This window comes from Neoarthrinium moseri (assembly GCF_022829205.1).
Source record: "Neoarthrinium moseri strain CBS 164.80 chromosome Unknown scaffold122_Wmoseri_CBS_16480, whole genome shotgun sequence".
Classification (NCBI taxonomy): domain Eukaryota; kingdom Fungi; phylum Ascomycota; class Sordariomycetes; order Amphisphaeriales; family Apiosporaceae; genus Neoarthrinium; species Neoarthrinium moseri.
The window spans coordinates 16,484-34,164 of NW_026055236.1; the positions used below are offsets into that span (position 1 = coordinate 16,484).

At 55.1% G+C, this 17,681-nt stretch overlaps 5 protein-coding genes across 5 annotated transcripts; 4 read left to right on the forward strand and 1 right to left on the reverse strand.

Moving 5' to 3' along the window:
* Positions 1-2,699: 2,699 nt before the first annotated feature.
* Positions 2,700-4,481, forward strand: JN550_013566 (uncharacterized protein; the record flags this gene model as incomplete). The annotated part of the gene is made up of 1 exon (XM_049312167.1): positions 2,700-4,481. The coding sequence occupies one exon, from the start codon at positions 2,700-2,702 to the stop codon at positions 4,479-4,481; it is 1,782 nt and encodes a 593-aa protein (XP_049164457.1).
* A 1,184-nt stretch (positions 4,482-5,665) lies between these two features.
* On the forward strand, positions 5,666-6,925 carry JN550_013567 (uncharacterized protein; the record flags this gene model as incomplete). The annotated part of the gene is made up of 1 exon (XM_049312168.1): positions 5,666-6,925. The coding sequence occupies one exon, from the start codon at positions 5,666-5,668 to the stop codon at positions 6,923-6,925; it is 1,260 nt and encodes a 419-aa protein (XP_049164458.1).
* A 635-nt stretch (positions 6,926-7,560) lies between these two features.
* On the forward strand, positions 7,561-8,094 carry JN550_013568 (uncharacterized protein; the record flags this gene model as incomplete). Its single annotated transcript, XM_049312170.1, has 1 exon — positions 7,561-8,094. One exon carries the CDS (start codon positions 7,561-7,563, stop codon positions 8,092-8,094), a length of 534 nt encoding a protein of 177 aa, XP_049164459.1.
* Positions 8,095-10,325: 2,231 nt separating this feature from the next.
* On the forward strand, positions 10,326-12,206 carry JN550_013569 (uncharacterized protein; the record flags this gene model as incomplete). Its single annotated transcript, XM_049312171.1, has 4 exons — positions 10,326-10,581; positions 10,635-11,106; positions 11,158-11,215; positions 11,379-12,206. The coding sequence occupies 4 exons, from the start codon at positions 10,326-10,328 to the stop codon at positions 12,204-12,206; spliced, it is 1,614 nt and encodes a 537-aa protein (XP_049164460.1).
* Positions 12,207-12,700: 494 nt separating this feature from the next.
* JN550_013570 (uncharacterized protein) lies at positions 12,701-15,875 on the reverse strand (the record flags this gene model as incomplete). The annotated part of the gene is made up of 6 exons (XM_049312172.1): positions 12,701-13,122; positions 13,186-13,523; positions 13,590-13,846; positions 13,916-14,466; positions 14,520-15,569; positions 15,617-15,875. 6 exons carry the CDS (start codon positions 15,873-15,875, stop codon positions 12,701-12,703), a joined length of 2,877 nt encoding a protein of 958 aa, XP_049164461.1.
* Between the last annotated feature and the right edge of the window lie 1,806 nt (positions 15,876-17,681).

The following is a 17,681-nucleotide window of genomic DNA, read 5'->3' on the forward strand; positions in this document are numbered from 1 at the left end:
TGTTCGGCGACAGTCCCGAGGGCGCGACTCGGTTGAACGAACAAACGAAGGGCCGGTCAATGAGTGTTACCGTGTAGGTACGCAAACAAGGTTACGGACATAGGCCCCTACATGAATGTGGCGCGTCCTCCACACATGAAGCTGGCGCCAGGGAAGGGAAGCTGGAAACGGTTCATAAGGGGGGCCGCAGTGGTGCAGAAACTACTCAAGCACCTAACCCAAGGCAGCCCAAGTCCAAGTCCAGCGTGTCCGTGGAAGCCGTCGTGACGCGGGCCGCTGGCACTGCTGCGCGGCGGACTGCATTTTAATCAACTTGGGGCGGACGCTACTGAGACGGATCGATCTGAGAAGCTTTTCCACTTCCCCTGGTCCCTGGCGAGCGGTCCCTGGTCCCTTGTCCCTGGTCCCTGGTCCCTGGTTCCTGGCCGCTCGGCTACCTCGCCAGCGAACGCTGAGTGCCGGGCTACGCAGCACAACCCCCTCCCCCCTGGGCCCCCGGGAAAGCGCCCGCGGGCACCCCTGGCAGGCCTGCAAGAGCTTCACCAGGCAATCTTGCTGAGCGTCTCCAGGCCCCCGGCCATCATCATGGACAGGGGCGTGTTAACAGGGTGCCAGGCCCCGTTTGGTGACTGGTGTTGGTGGTGTTGGTGGTGGTGATGGTGATGGTGGTGATGCAGTGGGCTACATCCCTGAATGGATGCGACGCTCAACGTGGAAGATGCTGCTGAGATGCTGAAGCCCATAACAGTACACGGAGGAGGTCATGAGCGGCAGGTTGGCGGGGACACCTAGGTGTCTAATACTACCTATGAGCATGTACTTACTTAAACAACGTGATTTGGCATCTGAATCCAAATGAGACATGGCCATGGCGTTCAAGACGTGGCAGAAGAAATGAGAGCCGGCCCTCCATTTTGCAGCTTGAGGCGCCCCAGCCCAAGACAAGAGGAAAACGAACCCAAGGCTGGCTAGGGACTCGTAAGTTCCAGGTCCAAGACAGGAAATGCTGTACAGTAGCTTGGTGCTAAATACCACATCACTATGGTATGTACGGTAAAGCCAAATTGCGATGCGACGCTGGAAGCCCGACGTTTGCGCAACAGCTAGTACGGATCCGTCCTGCAGTACGGAGCTCTTCAACGCTTACAGTACGGGTGTGTATCTACAGTACCGGTACCTACCTCGCGTAGATTTCTTGCATGGCGACCCAACCGCGAGTTGAGGCATGGCGTCGACATGGCGACAGGTGGGATATAAGAGTAGATGTGTACGTTAAACTACGACAGATGATCAAGATGGTCAGGCCAGGTCGGAGCGCTGTTTCGAGCGACCATCATGGAGGGGGCTGACGGGCTTTGCAAAGTGACGATGAGAATCAGTGACTCGCACAGTACTATGCATATACGAGGCCAGCCAATGTATGAGGGGTCCCTACCAAACTAGGCACCTTGTGACGGCCTGTCTCATACATGGGATCCCTCATACGTGCGGCTGTAGCCCTGCCGTCGACAGCTTGACAGGTTGCTGGAAGACCAGATGCGTGGTGTCACGTTGTGTGGGAAGTGGTCTCGACGGGTTCGTCTGGAATAGAAAACGGCCCTACAGCAGCTTGTAAATACTACCGGCATGTACAGGGCGTAAGAGGACGGCAGGGAAGCTTGGGAAGGGGAGGGGAAGGGTTGGAAATGGACATGGACATGGACAGGAAAAGGAAAGAAAAGAGCTCGGTCCACAACTCTAATAAACGAGCGAACTAAGTTAACGTCCATTGGAACCCCTCCATCTGAGAGCACTGCACCCCAAAGCAACCAATCACTTGGCCGCAGGGGGAGCTTCCACTTCTCCAGGGCTGTTTCTACAGCACAGACTCTGTTTGCCAGACTCACTAGAACAACCAGACTCCAGCCAGCGGGCAGGTGGGCAGGCGGGTCGTCCCTGTCGTGCCCCCAGCCTTCAGCCTTTTCTGCCGGCGGGCGGCGGGCGTTGGGCGTTGGGGCGGTGGGGCGGGGGGTCCTGGGAGGTGCCAAATAGGTGGGAAAGGTGGCTGGCCAGCCAGGCTCTGCCAGGCTACTTGATAGTCGGGTTAGTGCGGCAACTGTCTTGAGTTTAGGTAGGCCAACCTGGAAGGCTCTGTGGGTGGTGTCTGGGTGTCTGGGTGTCTGGGTGTCTGGGTGTCTGGGCAACCACCGACGACTGCCCCGACCCACCACTCCACCACTCCACCACTTCCATTTGCCATTCTCCCCCATCATCATTATCATCATCATCATCATCGCCCACCGCCATCAGCCATCCGGCATCCTCCTCCCACTCTCCTCCCCGTCTTTTCGCCCTCGATCCCTGCAGCGCCTGGCATGGAGCGATAGGAAGGAAGTCGAACTCCCCCCCTTGACCGTCTGCGCCCTCTTTTCCTCTCCCTCACAAAGAGAGAGTTGCCTTCTCCCCGCTCCCGGTCCTGTCCTGTTGCGCAGGCTTGTCGCCGCTGCTAGGTAGCTGTCTGCAGCCAATAGGTGAAGGAGAAGCAGGCCGAATCGACCTTCGCCCATTGCATCCTCAAGCTGGGCAGAGAGAGCTTCGTCGACCCTCGCCCGAAGCCATCCACCGCATCTAGGCTTCGCTTCTTGTTCCGCGCCCTTTCTTGCTGACGGGGACCTGGGCGACGCATCCTCCCTACCATCCTACCATCCTACCATCCTGCCATGGCGCCCGACGCGCAGAGGCCTAACGGCGTCGCCAATGATGCCACGCCTTCCACCCCGCCCGAGGCCATTGCCGCCCTCTCCCAGCAATCGCAGCCGTCCATACCTTCCACCGAGGCCCCGCCCTCGCCCGCCGACCAGGATCCTGCCTCTTCCTTCAAGACGGAGCTCAACGACGACCGCATCCCGCCCTCCCACGTCATACCCTCGTCCTTGACGCCCCCTCCTTCCTCCCAGCTCCAGCTCCCACAGGCCAACGCCGCTGCCGGCCACCCTCTCGGCCTCGGCCCGGGCTACACGGGCTCGCAGAGGCCCGCCATGTTCTCCCCCCCTGCCACCACGGCCGCCCCCCGCCGTGACCCAGCCCAGCCCGCCAGCGCCGCCGCCGCCGGCTACTCCCCGCCCACGAGTGACCAGGTGGCCGATGCGTCCCTCGACGAGCTCCGCGCCATGTTTCAGTCCTGCCTCGCCGAGAACGCCCGCCTGAAGATGGAGACGGCCCACCACAAGCTCCAGTACAACCTGCTCAGCATGCAGGCCGACGAGGAGGCCAAGACGGCCGCCGTCGAGCACGAGATGACCCGTCGTGAGGTCGAGGTCCTCCGCGCGGCCGAGACCTCCCGCCAGGCCCGCCGCGACCTGAACGCCGCCGCCGAGTCCACCCAGGCCAAGTACATCCAGCTCAAGGCCTGGTACGACCTGGCCGTCGACGAGGTCGACAACCTCAAGAAGCGCGCCAAGCTGGCCCGCAAGGTCATCCAGCAGAAGGAGGACGAGATCATCAGCCTGACCGACGAGCGCGTGCTGCTGCTCAGGCGCATCCGCGAGAACCGGGAGCATTTCCACATGCTGTGCAGCCCTGGCGGCGCCTTTCACGGCGTCCTCACCCCCAAGATCCCGGCCGCCGCGACGCCTCAGCAGCCTCAGCCCCGCCGGACCACGCCTCGCCAGACCCCGCGCTCCCAGTCCCACCAGTCCCAGTCCCAGTCCCAGCCTCACCGCCAGCACGACAACGACACGCACCAGGCCGGCTTTGCCGCGCTTCTGCAGGCCCTGAGCCACGACAACAACAGCGCGCCCTCGACGCCCACCTCGGCCCACCGGCCCGCTCCTCGCATGCCGCCGAAGCATACCCGTGGCGTGCAGTCCCTCTCGTCCCTGCCCACGACCCCGATCGCCCGGCCGCGCGGCGACCACGCGGCTCTGCTGCCGTCCATCGACCTGGTGCCCCAGACGGAGCCTGCCCCGCGCTTTGGCGTCCCCCGCCACGTGCCCGAGACGCCCAGGACCCAGCGCGGACGCAAGAGCAGGGAGAGCACCATCTCGGCCGACGACAACGAAGAACTCGCCCGCGCCGCCCTCGAGGCCACGCAGTCCTTCATGACACATGCCTCGGCGCCCTCTGCGGCCGCATCCACCTCAAGGTCTTCTCGTAGACACGACGGCGACGAAGAGGAGGTGTATGAAAGCCAGGCCAGCCAGGCAGCGTCGGCCATGTTGCGTCGGGATCCGCGCGAGAGCTTTGATGAGGTGGCCAGCTCGGTGGGCTCGCGCGACGTCACACCGGCACCCGTGGAGAAGAGTGCCAAGCTCCAAGCCAAGCTGTTCGCTCCCGTGAACAAGCGGGGCGCGGGCAACGAGAAGCGTAAGTACAATGGACACTCGGAAGGCGAGCAGGTCAGGCGCGAGCCGTTCACGAGCCCGGCCAAGAAGATGAGGTTCGGGCCTGGGGGCGCCGAGGCGAATCACCGGGTTGGACTGGGCATTCAGTACGGCCAGTGAAGTGGGAGAGGGAGACAGCATGTTGCAACCGGAACGGTGGATAATGCAGCTTGCCCGGCAACATATAAAAAAAAATGCAGCCCAGCACGGGGCTGATGTGGAATTTCGGAATCAGGTCACGAGGAACTTGGTTTGGGAAGGGGTGGTCTGTTTCTACATCCAAGGGTTTATTTTCAAGGGGGCCACCGGAGTCAATCGGGCTACGCTTCAATTTTTTTTTTTTTTATCACGAAATCACAGGCACACGACACACGCGGGTTTTTCTGCACTATACCTGCCCTTGCGCCTGAACGATTGGCTTCGTCGCTTGTTTTGGCCCGTGGCCTTATCACGGCTGAGCTTTTTGCTTTTCTTCGCCATACCTCGATGCCCATCCATGATTAAGATGTGATGCGAGCAGTCAAGTCGGTCCGTCGCAGCGATGGATCGATTCTGTAGCAATAGACCAGAAATATTGACGCACATGTCGACGACGAGTCGCATGATGAACACCGACCCATCCATCCAAACCGAGTGAAATCAGTGGCACGATACGGCATGGCACGGTACGCTTTTAGATATATACGCCTAGTTGCTACCAGGGACTTATTACAACTGCTCGGCATCCCGCACATTTCAGGTGCGTCAAGGGCTCTGGAGGCTGCCACACAAGCTCACCCCGTGCAGCCGAGTCGGCGTCGGCAAAGAACGGGCAGCCCAGCCAGAACGGGGATAGCTGTGGGTTCGTAGCCGGAACGTTGCCGCCCCCCAGGACTGCGAGCTGGGAGAGCTGGGCGAGCTGGGGGCTTCAGGGTGCGCAATTGGCCCCGGGGGCGGGCCGGGATTGTATTTATCCCCCACTTCCGGAAAGGCACTTGCCATCGGCAACGTTGGCGATAATTGGTTCCGTCCCCCACGGGGTATTGGCTGCTCCGATGTCGTCTTCCGACACTCAACTCCTGCTTTCTTTCTTTCTGTCGGTTGGCTTTCTGCTTCCCTGTGGCATTGTACCCTCACTGCTGCGACCCTCTGTTTGAATTGCATCTCGAAGCTGGTGCTTTGATCTGTGCCATAGTAGCTCTCACTACCGAGGCTCCCTTCTCATTGTGTCTATCGCCATAGCTAGGTAGCCAGCTACATTCCAGCGAGCTACCACAGAGGTCCCGACGTCTTAGACATCCTACCTCGCCGTGCCCGATTCCGCAATGGCATCCTCCAAAGGTCTCTCGGCCCTTCTCGCCAAGGCCCCCTCCGACATTGTGATCCTCTCGTCGCTGCGCACCCCCATTTGCCGCTCTTACCGCGGCCAGCTCAAGGACGCCTACCCCGAGGAGCTGCTCTCTGTCGTGCTCCGCGCCACCCTCGACGCGAACCCGAACCTGTCCCCCGAGCTCATTGAGGATGTCGCCGTCGGCGTCGTGCTCTCCGAGCTGGGCGGCTCCAAGGCTGCCCGCATGGCCATGAACCACGTCGGCTTCCCCAACTCGACATCCCTCTACACCGTGAACCGCGCCTGTAGCTCCAGTCTGCAGAGCGTGGCCCTGGTTGCCAGCCAGCTGCGCACGGGCATGATCCAGGGCGCCGGCATCGCGGCCGGCATGGAGAGCATGACGAGGAATTACGCCTCCCGCGCCATCCCTGTCGACCTGTGGCCGGCGCTCAAGGAGAGCGAGAACAAGCACGCCCGTGACTGCATCATGCCCATGGGCCTCACGTCCGAGAACGTTGCCGAGCGCTACGGCGTGGGCCGCAAGGAGCAGGACGAGTTCGCCGTCGAGTCGCACCGCCGCGCCGCCCTGGCCCAGGAGAAGGGATACTTCGACCAGGAGATCGTGACGGTGAAGACGCGCTTCCAGGAGGTCGACAAGCAGGGCAACAAGGTTGGCGAGGAGAAGCAGATCGAGGTCTCCAAGGACGACGGCATCCGCAGCAGCGCTACCCTCGAGGGCCTGGCCAAGCTGAAGCCCGCCTTCAAGCCCGATGGCGCCAGCACCGCCGGCAACTCGAGCCAGGTCAGCGACGGAGCGGCTGCCACCCTGCTGATGCGCCGCAGCACGGCGACCGAGCTTGGTCTGACGTCCAGCATCCTGGGCAAGTTCGTCGGCGCCACCACGGTCGGCTGCAAGCCCGACGAGATGGGCATCGGCCCGGCGCTCGCGATCCCCAAGCTTCTGAACCAGTTCGGCATCGAGAACAAGGACGTCGACCGCTGGGAGCTCAACGAGGCCTTCGCCAGCCAGGCCATCTACTGCGCCCGCGAGCTAGGGATCGAGAGGGACTGGGAGCAAGGAAAGGTCAACCCGGATGGAGGCGCCATCGCGCTAGGCCACCCATTGGGTGCCACGGGTGCCAGGATGACGAGCACGTTGATGCATGGACTGGGCCGGACTGGTGGTGAGGTTGGTGTTGTCAGCATGTGTGTGGGCACCGGCATGGGAATGGCCGGTTTGTTTGTGAGGGAATAAGGGAATGAGGAGGTTCGTTGCCTACACAGCGCTGTACATATCGCAAGGGAGTCCTGACGGCCTGGAGTGTGTATAAGTATACGTTGGCTTGCTAAATGAAAGATAGAAGGGGGGAAAAAAATTTGACAAATCTACGTATCATGGGTTCGTTGTCCACCTACTTGAATCGAGTCACGTTACTGATTGGAGAAAAGAATTCAGATCGCCAGCGACGGTCTGCACAAATGGGCTCAGATGAAGAGCAAACCACAAAGGACCACCGGGACTAGTTAGCACAATGCTACCGGCCCTTGAGCATTTCCTTGACCCCGCGAGGCCGCATGCGGCCACCTCTCGTGTCGTGTGCCCCCGAATGGATGCAAGTGATACACCAGAACCCCCCGCTAGACTCTCGTTTCCCATTCACATTCCTGGTTGGAGACACATGGCTCAACCGCCGCGGGCGTGCATCTGTCTCACTTCCCTGAAGATCACGACGCAAAATCCAAGCTAGCTTAGATGAGCACTGAAACTGCTCACGGCGATATAGGCGGGATACACCACACCCGGCAGTTTAAATACAGGGCACGAAACAGAGTCTGCACCCTTGAGTCGCCTCGCGCCCCTTCCGACTCCCTTGAGGGGCTGCGGCCAGGATGTATCTGCTCATCCTCGGCATCCCGCTGGCCTGGACCCTCGTGCTGACGATCCACCTGCTCAAGAACTTCCGCATCCTGCTCAGCCTGCTGCGCTGGACGCTGTGGACGTACCTGTTCTGCTTCGCGCTGCTCATGTCCGAGGTGGTGCGCGAGGGGCTCATGACCAACGGCGACGCCGCCTTCGTCCAGGACATGGGCTTCTGGTGGTTCATGTGGACGCTGCTCATCATCGCCGGCGCCCTGGTGCCCTGGGCCCTGGCTCCCGCGACCCTGCTGCCCGTCGTCCTGTTCAGTCACCCGCCCTTCCGCATGCTCATCAACTTTGGCCTCGCCCGCCTGGGCTGGACCGCCTTGGTCTACAGCCCCGTCTTCTGGCTGGCCACCAACCTCGGGCCCCTGCTCTGGGAGTTGTTCAAGGCCGGCTACGGCGTTCTCCGCGGCGGGAGCTGGGTTATGGAAGGGCTGGACCGGTTCCATTCGCCTGGGAAGCCGGTGCCCTTTGGGGATTATGAGTGGACTCACTCGGGTTGAGCGGTCACTTTTTCAGACTAGCGAGGGAGGCACAGAATTTTTGGGGGAAAAAAATGCGGTCTGAAACTACCCATATCGTGGACAATGGCGGCTTCGGCGCGCGCTAAGCCGCCACCAAGAGCATCGCGCTGGGGGTGGTCGGTTACGTGCCGAAGTCTATCTTCAGGGCACGACATGTTAGCTTCGTGGTGGTCTCGAGATGATCGGGATAATGGGGTGTTTGGAGACGAGAGGGATCCTCATCCTTGAGGTCCTGGATGGGTCAGAGTAGACGAAGTCAGTAGCGGTGACATGATATGCTGCAGGCCATTGCGGCGCACTAAGACCGTATATTACAATTTGAAATGGGCAAGAGTCTGCGAGGCGTTATTAAAACTGGTGGACGTCTTGGTTCTTTGCCTGAAGCTATCTCGGTAATGGCTAGCTTACCCGCGTTGGACGTGATCTTGCATCGTCTGGTGATCCCGTGCTGGTAACAGCCACGAGAACGGGATGGCTCCTATTCGTTTGTCGCCCCGGAGGCCACGGTGGTGTGAATGCGTTGTTGCATGCAGTTGTGAGGGATGATGAGCTTGATAAAGGCCGTAAACCCACCGAGGAATGTCTCCGGGGGCGAGAGGTGTGGATCATGCTCCCTTCATAAGAGAGATGGGGCCGGCCGGGCTTTGCAGGGAACGCGACTGTGCCGCAGCCTAGTTACCTAGCTAGGGATGCTGCAGCCATTTTGGGGGGGAAGAGAGTATATTGGACATGTCAGCCTTGGCAAAACGGTTCATTGGGTCCAGATACGTGTGACATCCCACGTTGGTCCTCTCATGTCCGGGCCCTACTTGGTCTGAGGATCCCGGGAGAGGAGAGGTCTCTGCCTACGTTACCTCGGCCGGCCCTTCTGACGTGGTGAGTCGTTTGGTTGGGCGACGTATGCACCGGGAAGCTCCCGGTGCAGCCACGGCCACCAGCCACGTCTACCGGTGAAGATATCGCAAAAGAATTATAGGGAGCCGCTTGAGAGTATAGAGTGCATCATCCCTGGGTCCACAGACCCACACCAGACGTAGCCCTTCCTCACGTGCACGCACGCCAAAGGTCCACCATTGAGCTGTTGCTGAATTCCAGTGCCTACTGGTAAGAGAGTGGCAAGCCTCTTGTTTATTGAAAACTCTAATTCCTGCTTCGTTTCGTGATTGGTGTCCGCTGGTTGACCGGTTTCATCGTGCTTCGAAGCCAGGTGGACCGCCACTCCTTTGCCCCCGTATAGTGTATCTGTCCAAAGACAATGTCACTTATTCACAATGGCTGCTTATCGGGATATTTTATGCATGGGCCTTTTGTCTAGGCGTCTATTAATGCCAGCCTGCATTGCATATCCGGGGAAGCGCGACGGCCTTGGATGCGTCTTGTTCGCGGTTTATGGGAGCAGCAGGCGCTTGGGTTTCTTGGCTCTGCCCGTTTCTCCACTTTAGCTTTAGTCTCTTGCTCAAGCATTAGAGGAAGAGGAGGGCATATTAGTGGTGAACTATTTCAAGTTGTTAAATATTACGAGGGCGGAACTGCCGTGGGAGGGGTGTCAAGTACTACTTGCACTGGATACCAACTCTGGCGCGTGGAACACGTCTCGAGCAATTCCAAGCCTCAGACTTGATCCCTGGCGCAAGCCGGGTTTAAATACCCTCGGAAACGTTCCGGTAGGCAAGCCTGGCGGCAGATGTTTTGGCAAGAGTTTGCGAAGGCCGGTCCACACACGACAGATCGGCTAGCCCGCATTCGAGATTCGCTCCGTTGCATTGCCAGTCTTCCACCCATAGGTTGACTGACTGCTCGTTGGTCCCTCAAAAATGCCGAACAGGTACCAATGGCGCCGGCGTCTTCCTGCAAGCACCGCATACGCCGAGGAGGCGGGTCCCGGTGCATCGTCACCGAGTGATCTAGGAGCAAACTATTTTACATTCACCATGGGCCCACCCGGGGGCAGTACTTTTCGTATAAGAGGGCGACCTCTCCTTCTGTCGAGTGCCAACGCAAATGCATGTCAGCGCTTGTTATGCACCTCATCTGCATTTCCTGAAGCTTAGCCAGTCGCGTGGGTGAATCTCATGAAATAGACTGCTGACTGCAGTTGTGCACTGTAACGTCAGAACTCTATTACCAACCGAAGCATGGCGATTGCACTGGAAACGGCACCCCGGCAAGGTCCATGTGCAATACATGTTGCCGTTCTTGAGTGCGAGCCCATGCCTCAGAGCATTGTAAAAACTCACGGCAACTTCACGGACATATTCAACAAATGGCTTGCGTCGGGCACTCGGAAGTTAAACTCTAAGAGAGTACCATCCGAGAGACTCGTCGTCAAGACTAGCAGGTGGCAGGTGCTCGATGGGTTGTATCCCAAAGACCTCGCTGACATTGATGCACTGATCGTCACTGGCTCTGTATGCAGCGCCTACGACGACCTTCCCTGGATCAATACGTTGGAGAGATTCATCAAAGGTGTGCCTACTCAACTAAATGGCGAAACACCATCCTAATCACACTTGATACAGATGTCCATGAAACCCAACCGGCTATCAAGATATTTGGCAGTTGCTTCGGCCACCAGCTCATAGCTCAGGCGTTGCTTGGACGCTACGGTGTGCACGTCGAGAAATCCAACAACGGGTGGGAGAATGGCGTCCACGACGTTACACACACACAAGAGTTTATTCGGTCTTTCCCCTTCTTAAGAGGCGAGCGCATGAGCTATCAATTCGTGCATCAAGATCATGTCGTGGCGGAATCGCTACCATCGGGCTGGGTTTCAATTGGTTCGTCGGACATGTGCAAAACACAAGGGCTTTTTCAGCGAGGCAGAGTCTTGACCTATCAGGGCCACCCAGAATTTGACGGTCGCATCTTGTATTACTTCATGGAGACACTGGGAAAGGCTGGAATCATCGATAACGAGACCTACGAGACTTCCTTGAAGCTTATAGAGAAGGAGTATACCAGCACCTTGGCGGCTGAGGTTGTCTTGCGGTTCCTGGAAAGCTAGCCGAAGGAATTGATGAGTCAGTTTTTGAAACAAAGGATTCTCGTTGGTTGCGGACCTGAGCTGGAATTTTCGGCTGTCGCTTTCGGTTACAGGGTGAGACAAAGGGCGGGAGCACCACCTCAGATATCTGCAATGCTTATAATATGATATGAATGAAAGAACATGACTTCCGCACTTTAGGAACAGTCTGTTGAGATTCCCAGCACTCACTTTGATTTCAATAGGAGCGCGTTTCCTAACCTCTGACTTCGTGCAGGCAACTGTCCATCTCGCCACCAACATGTCATATGATAACCCTGCGACCCGCATTCAAGGCGCATCTACATGGAGACCACAGGATGCAGGTATGAGCGTCATGAAACCTACGATTGCACCCGAAGCACGTGCCCAGACTCGAGCCGTGGCAGAGGGGGATAACCGGCAAGGTGGTCCGCATGCAGTGGCAGACGACGAACCCATCAGACCAACCAGATCAACCAGCTCATCCCGGAGTTCCAGGAAACCCAAGAGGCGTGCCCAGCCTGGCCTTCTTGAGCGCATCAAGGATATGGTCGTATTGGAGTACAAGGATACCCTCCTATTCTACTCCAGGCTTCTCAACAAGCGTTATTATCTATTCGCTCACATCATCTTCACGATTGGCCAGGCCATCAGATTAGTTGTAGGGAGTATTTGGTCCGCTTTCTTCCAGCTACTTGTCTGGATACTCACCCTGGCGGTTCTGGCGATTGATGCCATTCTCGCCAAGATATGGAGTATGCTTTTCTGTATTCGCTGGAGGGAAATTGCAATGGTATTCTCCATTGTCTTTGGATCGCGTATTCCACTTCATCTCTGGGACACGGTTCCGCATTACCTCGGCGTCTGTTACTGGTTAATTTACTTGACATGGAGTGGGATGTTTTTCTGTTCATGGTATGCCAGACCAGAGTCATGGGATATCCACTTTACCGTGCCGACGAGCTCGGCATCGGTCTGGAACACTGTCACACATCCATGGCTCTGGCAGATCTTTGCGTGGAGCGTCATCTTCAATTCGGACGCCTACCGCGCACCTGGTCCCGCCCCCCCGTACCGCAAGTAGTGTATCGTCATGGAGGTCGTGTAGGACGGATACCTGGAAAGCCCTCACGGGCGATCCTTTTACCTGGGCAATGGATTTGGCGGAGCTTATATCATAGAGAGCAACGAATGAGACAATCACCTCGCAGCATTCACAGTGCATTCATGCCCGCCTGCTACGTAATTATTTGAAACCATACTATTTCTGAATACTTCGCGAATCTAACCGAAGGTCCTTGATTGTGCAGTGCATTTCGAAGTAAACTGGCTCTATAACCCAGTGTTGTGAAAGTTGCGCAATTGTTCTTAATTGTGTCGCCCCAAGACATGGCTGTTTCCAGTTGGTCCATGTACCACCGTGAAGTTTCTCCGCACAAATACCTTCAAGTGCACGGTACATACTTCATTGAATGTGCAAATCGGTACATGCGAGGTAGGATAGTAGGTAATCAGAATCGTACAAGGTGGATTCCTGCTACCGTCGGATTTGTCAATCCGAGCTAAGCTGAGAAAGCATTAGGACTCATCGGGCATTCCATCTTGTTCGCCACTTGTGCTATCGTCGTATCCGACTGCGTGGTACTCCCGAGGCAGCTCGCAGTCCTCCGGTTTTGGCTGTTGGTAGATCCCAGGCATCGTCCACTGGAGTCTGCAATCGGTCAGTGCTGCGCCAACCTCTCGTTGCAATCTCGCTTTGCGTGCTGCGGCGTCGCGATGCTCCACGACTGGAACTAAAACGTTGTTCAGCACCATGCTGAAGTGGGACCTGAATAGATCCTCTGCATCATTCGCTGTCTTCATGAGGTCACCTAGAAGCCTGTCTAGGTTCTCATTCAAGATCTCGTTGAGGTCTTCGAAAGCTTTGTTCTTCAAGGAGGTTCCGTACTGTACTGGTATCCTTGAGAGGAGTGCCTGGGCTCTACGTAGCTTTCCGATACCTGTTTGTACAACGGTAAGCTCACTGAACTCCGTTACGAGGTGCTAAAGGGAGATATATATACCTTGCAGCTGCTGGGCTTTCTTGAATATCGGCCGCAATGTGTTGTGAACAACCTCGACATGTCGAGTATGTGCGTTTCTTGCACGCCTCGATATGGACTCGAGGGCAGTTTGAATCCTATCCTTGACTTGAGTGTTGATGAAGTCCAATTTAGATGATTCATACTCAAGGATACGGAAAAGCTGAGGAGCCTGGCTCTTGACCGCTTTTAACAGTGCTTGAATGGCATCTTCCCATATTAGAGATATTTCCTCGTTGGCCGGCCCAGACAACGCTGGAATGTGACGATGGAGTGCCGCGCTCCAACTATCAACTATGTTTCTGAGAACTATCGCCGCACTTTGAATTTGTTAGTACTATCGCCTTAATAATGATGGGTTTTGTATCAAGGAACTCGAAACTCACATGTCATAGTTCCAGTGGTAAGTCATACCGACTTTGGCTCTGCTGGTGAATATGCCACCTTCTCTGTTGATATTGGCGAAGTATGTCAAACAGTGCATCTTTTCGCTAGACCCGACCTGGTCTGGGTACTTATAGTCCCAGCTCTGGATAGCACCCCTGCACTTTTCCTGGAAGTTCTTAAGAGTTATATGCCGGTGATTCAATGGGTTCAATTGACGCACTTGACGCTCAAGCACCTTGAAACGCTGGTTCATACTCTATCCACAGTATTAGTCTGTTGCTGATTTCTACCACTAGTCAGTGCTAGTAGACAAATCTGAACTCACCGTCTTCAACCTGGCACCGATTGAATTAAATATTCCCATGATCTCGTCGTACTTGAGTGCCAATTTGGTCTGACCTGAGTCTTCTTTGGACCAAGCAAGAAGACGGTTGAAAAGGACGTGGTATTCGTGGAGGAGGCTTTCGACGTGCGGCTCTCGGTCTTTGGTGGCCGCCATCCGGATCCACTGCGCTAGTTGAGGAATGCCTGAGTATTCAGTACTTGGAAATCCCATGAGAGGTTCACCATGCTCGCAGGCTTCGAATGCCAAGGCACTGATTGGATGAATAGATACAGACCCTTCTTGTAGATTATGTTGGCCTCTGGTACGCGTCGCTGCCTGGCGCTTTTGGATGTCTTGCTGGAATCGCGCCTTGAGGAGCTGATTTCTCTCCCTAACGCAGATAAATATCATATTTGCCTCACACTGACCGCATTCGTGGTTCCTACGGTCAATCTCTTCAGTCAAGTTGCATGATTTCACTCTTAACCGACTTTTAGCACTGAGCCGAGCATCCGTGTTACGGCTTTTGTGGACTTTATAGTTTTTGCTGTCTTTCCCTTTAGTTAGCAAGATCCCAATTTCAGGGAACATTGGAGATACTCACTAGCATATGCCTGGGGCCTCGGGTTTTTGGACGGCTTTGGAACTAATCTCAGTTGCTTAGTGATGTCGTGACGTTCCTCCTGGAGCTTTCTGATATCTGCCTTGAGTTGCCTCTTCTCCGAGAGACAGTTCTGGAGTGCGATGTTCGCGTCGGAATCCTTGAGGCGAGGTCGAGTCATGTCGCCAAGTTCATCGATTTGTGATATGACAATACACAGACTCTTGCTGTTGAAGGTCCCGCTCATTTTAAGTTTAAGCTCCTGGTGGTCCGAGATGAGCTTTGAGGATATTTTCTCATCAGCAGCTCGTTTTGCTGGGGCAAAAACAAGCGTTGTGTCGACTTCGTTAGAATATTTTCGAGCAACCGCTGATCGACTCTCCATCACATCCCCTGAACCGGGGGAGTCGATGATCCCAAGGCCACCGCGTAGAAGATCGGATTTGACATATAGTTTCACATGGTCGATTAGAGGCCACACTGAGAACGAATGACTTGACCCAGCGTGTCCCACCTTGTCGGAGTTCATATAGGGGTGGATCATGGTAATAAAATCCTCTCTTAGAGCATGGTGGAATCGCTCTGTTGTGCCAAATAGCCGTAACACTGCCTTACTAGAAAATAGGATGGCCTCAGAATCCATTCTCTCGGCATCATTATTGCTGATCCCCCATACCGTATCAATCATCTCGAACGTGGGCTTCAAGCTGGCGGTGGCATCGTGCAAAGCATGCAGGTCATCTGATGTAAGGGTAAGAGGGTCCTCCCTCTGCAACTCGTTCTTCTTTCGAACATCCTGAAAGAACGTGGCCAATTGGTTGCTTATCTCGGATCTTGATCTGAAGAAGACCTCTGCATGATATGCTCTATGCGGATCATTGTCGAAATTGTATTCCACAATGATGGGAACAGAAGTCTCCGCCTCGAAATTGCTAGTTGGCAGCAGTTCTGGTTCGCGGAGAAGGGCATTAATTGCAGTGGATTTACCGGATCCAGTAATGCCTAGCGCACCGACATAGGTCCGAAAAGACCTATTACGCTCTTGCAGTTCAACTGACGGGGTTAGAAACCGTGGCTATTTTGTCACGCCGATGACTTACCAAGCTTGGTGACACATTCCTGCAGATCATCTCTACCTATGATGGAACCGACGGCATCGTTGAAACCAGGCATATGACTAAGTGCGTTACTGATATGAGAGATTAGGTGCTCGCCAGTACGAGCCGCCACGTCAAGGGCCTCATCTTTTAAGAACATGCGCCTCTCCACAGGATATGCGGAGCAGTCATTCCATTGAAAACGTGGCTCAGATTTAACGGTCTTTGCCCTCGCTCCCTTGATCCTTGCAAAAAGCGGCATCGTCAAGGTGATCTTCTGAAAAACTGATCACTTTAGTGGTGAGGAGCACAAGATGCAACTTGTGATTCTAACCGAGGTAACTTTTGGCGAGCACGCAATTAATAGTGTACTCAATTTCTCTGTATAGATGAATTGGAAGTTCTTCCGCCTTACCCGCGATGTGTGAGGGTGATTGAAATATGTGCAGAAGGAATGAAATAGGCTTGCCTTCATGAAATGGCCATGTAGGTGGAAGGCAGTGGTGTTGGAGCTCTTACTCAAGCTGGTTGGCATGCAGAGTTGGATCAATTTGAGTGACGAGGCTGCGGGGCATCAATGAAAGGAGAAATCAGGGTAGACTTACTGATGATGAGTTGACTGAAGTTGAAAACCCTCACAGGGATATTTCAGGGTGACGCGTACGTAGTTCCAGTGAGAAGGAAACATATGTGTCAATTGGGAACTGTGTTTCTTCACCCGGTTGAGCGCGTCGAGATGATGAAGTTGAGAAGATCTTGAGACAAGGCGTGGTGGAATGGAAGTTCAGCTGGCAGCCGCCGATCAGTCAACCTCAACAATGCAGAAAGAAATACCAACCCGAGTGGATTACAGATTCTTAGCGGATGTGTGTCGCCAGGGGTGTGGTATTGACGTATCCCCTATGGGTGAAATGGGAAAATAAACCAGCCGGGCTTGCAGAGTGGAATTGAAGGGTGTTCATGTGCGTCCTGCAGTCTCCGACGGAAAGAGGAGCACCTGTTTGGTATTGCGTTGTCGGTGGCGATAATATGAAGAGAAATTAATCTCACCATTCGTTACTCAGTGGATTTATGTAAACCTGAGTGAGAAATGAATGGCTCAGAAAAAAAAAGACTGGAACGTCGAGATCCTAGATTCAGGCAGCCACGTTCCATCACGTAGAAGAAAAGAAAGTTCTGTAATGATCCACGGTTCCTATGGGGGAAACATTGGGACGAGCCGCCATCGATGGTGTTGAGTGTTACGTTTCAAAGGTCGGCGGAAGTGTTCTACTTTGGCTCAAGAAAAGGTGGTTCAAGTTTCACATCACCCGCTGCACGGCGTGAAGAATGGCAACAACGCAGACAGGCGCCCTTTCGTGCGTTGAGAACTTGAAAAATTGACTAGTGGAACAAAGAATATGCACGAGGTACTACATTATGGATGTTGGGTAGGAAGGAACAAGATGGATGGCTCTCTTTAGATTCTGGTGAACTCTGCCAGTGTCACGAGTTTCTTGCAAATAGAAGTCGTCTGCAAGGCAGAGAGTCGTCCCAAGAGTAAGATTCTGGGTGCTGAAGATGGAGGCACGCATGCCAAATATCAGACGCCAAATTATATGAAATCTGCGCCGTGAGCACCGGCTTATATGTCTTCCAATCTGCTGATTGGCAGGCAGCGGACTTCTGTCGCCGCAATCTGTTTTTACAAAGATGGTCTCGTCATCGACTCTGCCGCCCGAGTTTTCCCACGGAGCTCCATCACATACGTTGCTAGTTGTTTTGATGGGTGAGGTGCACCACGGGATAGTTCCAAGTATTCCTACTGAAGTGTCTGAAATTGAACCACTAGGGACATTGGTAAAATGCCCATCGAATCGGATGACTACTTTGTGATAACAAATGGTATTGGCATGGAGTGCAGAGCAGAAACTACTCACCAAACAGTTTTGATGGTTGGAACAAATGTGAAATAGCCACATTGCCTTCGTCCAATTTGATGTGATTGAGGACATTGTTTTATATTCCTGACTTGGCATCTTCCTCTATCCAAGGGCTTCGCTGGTTGTGTGCGAGACGTCCACGGCTT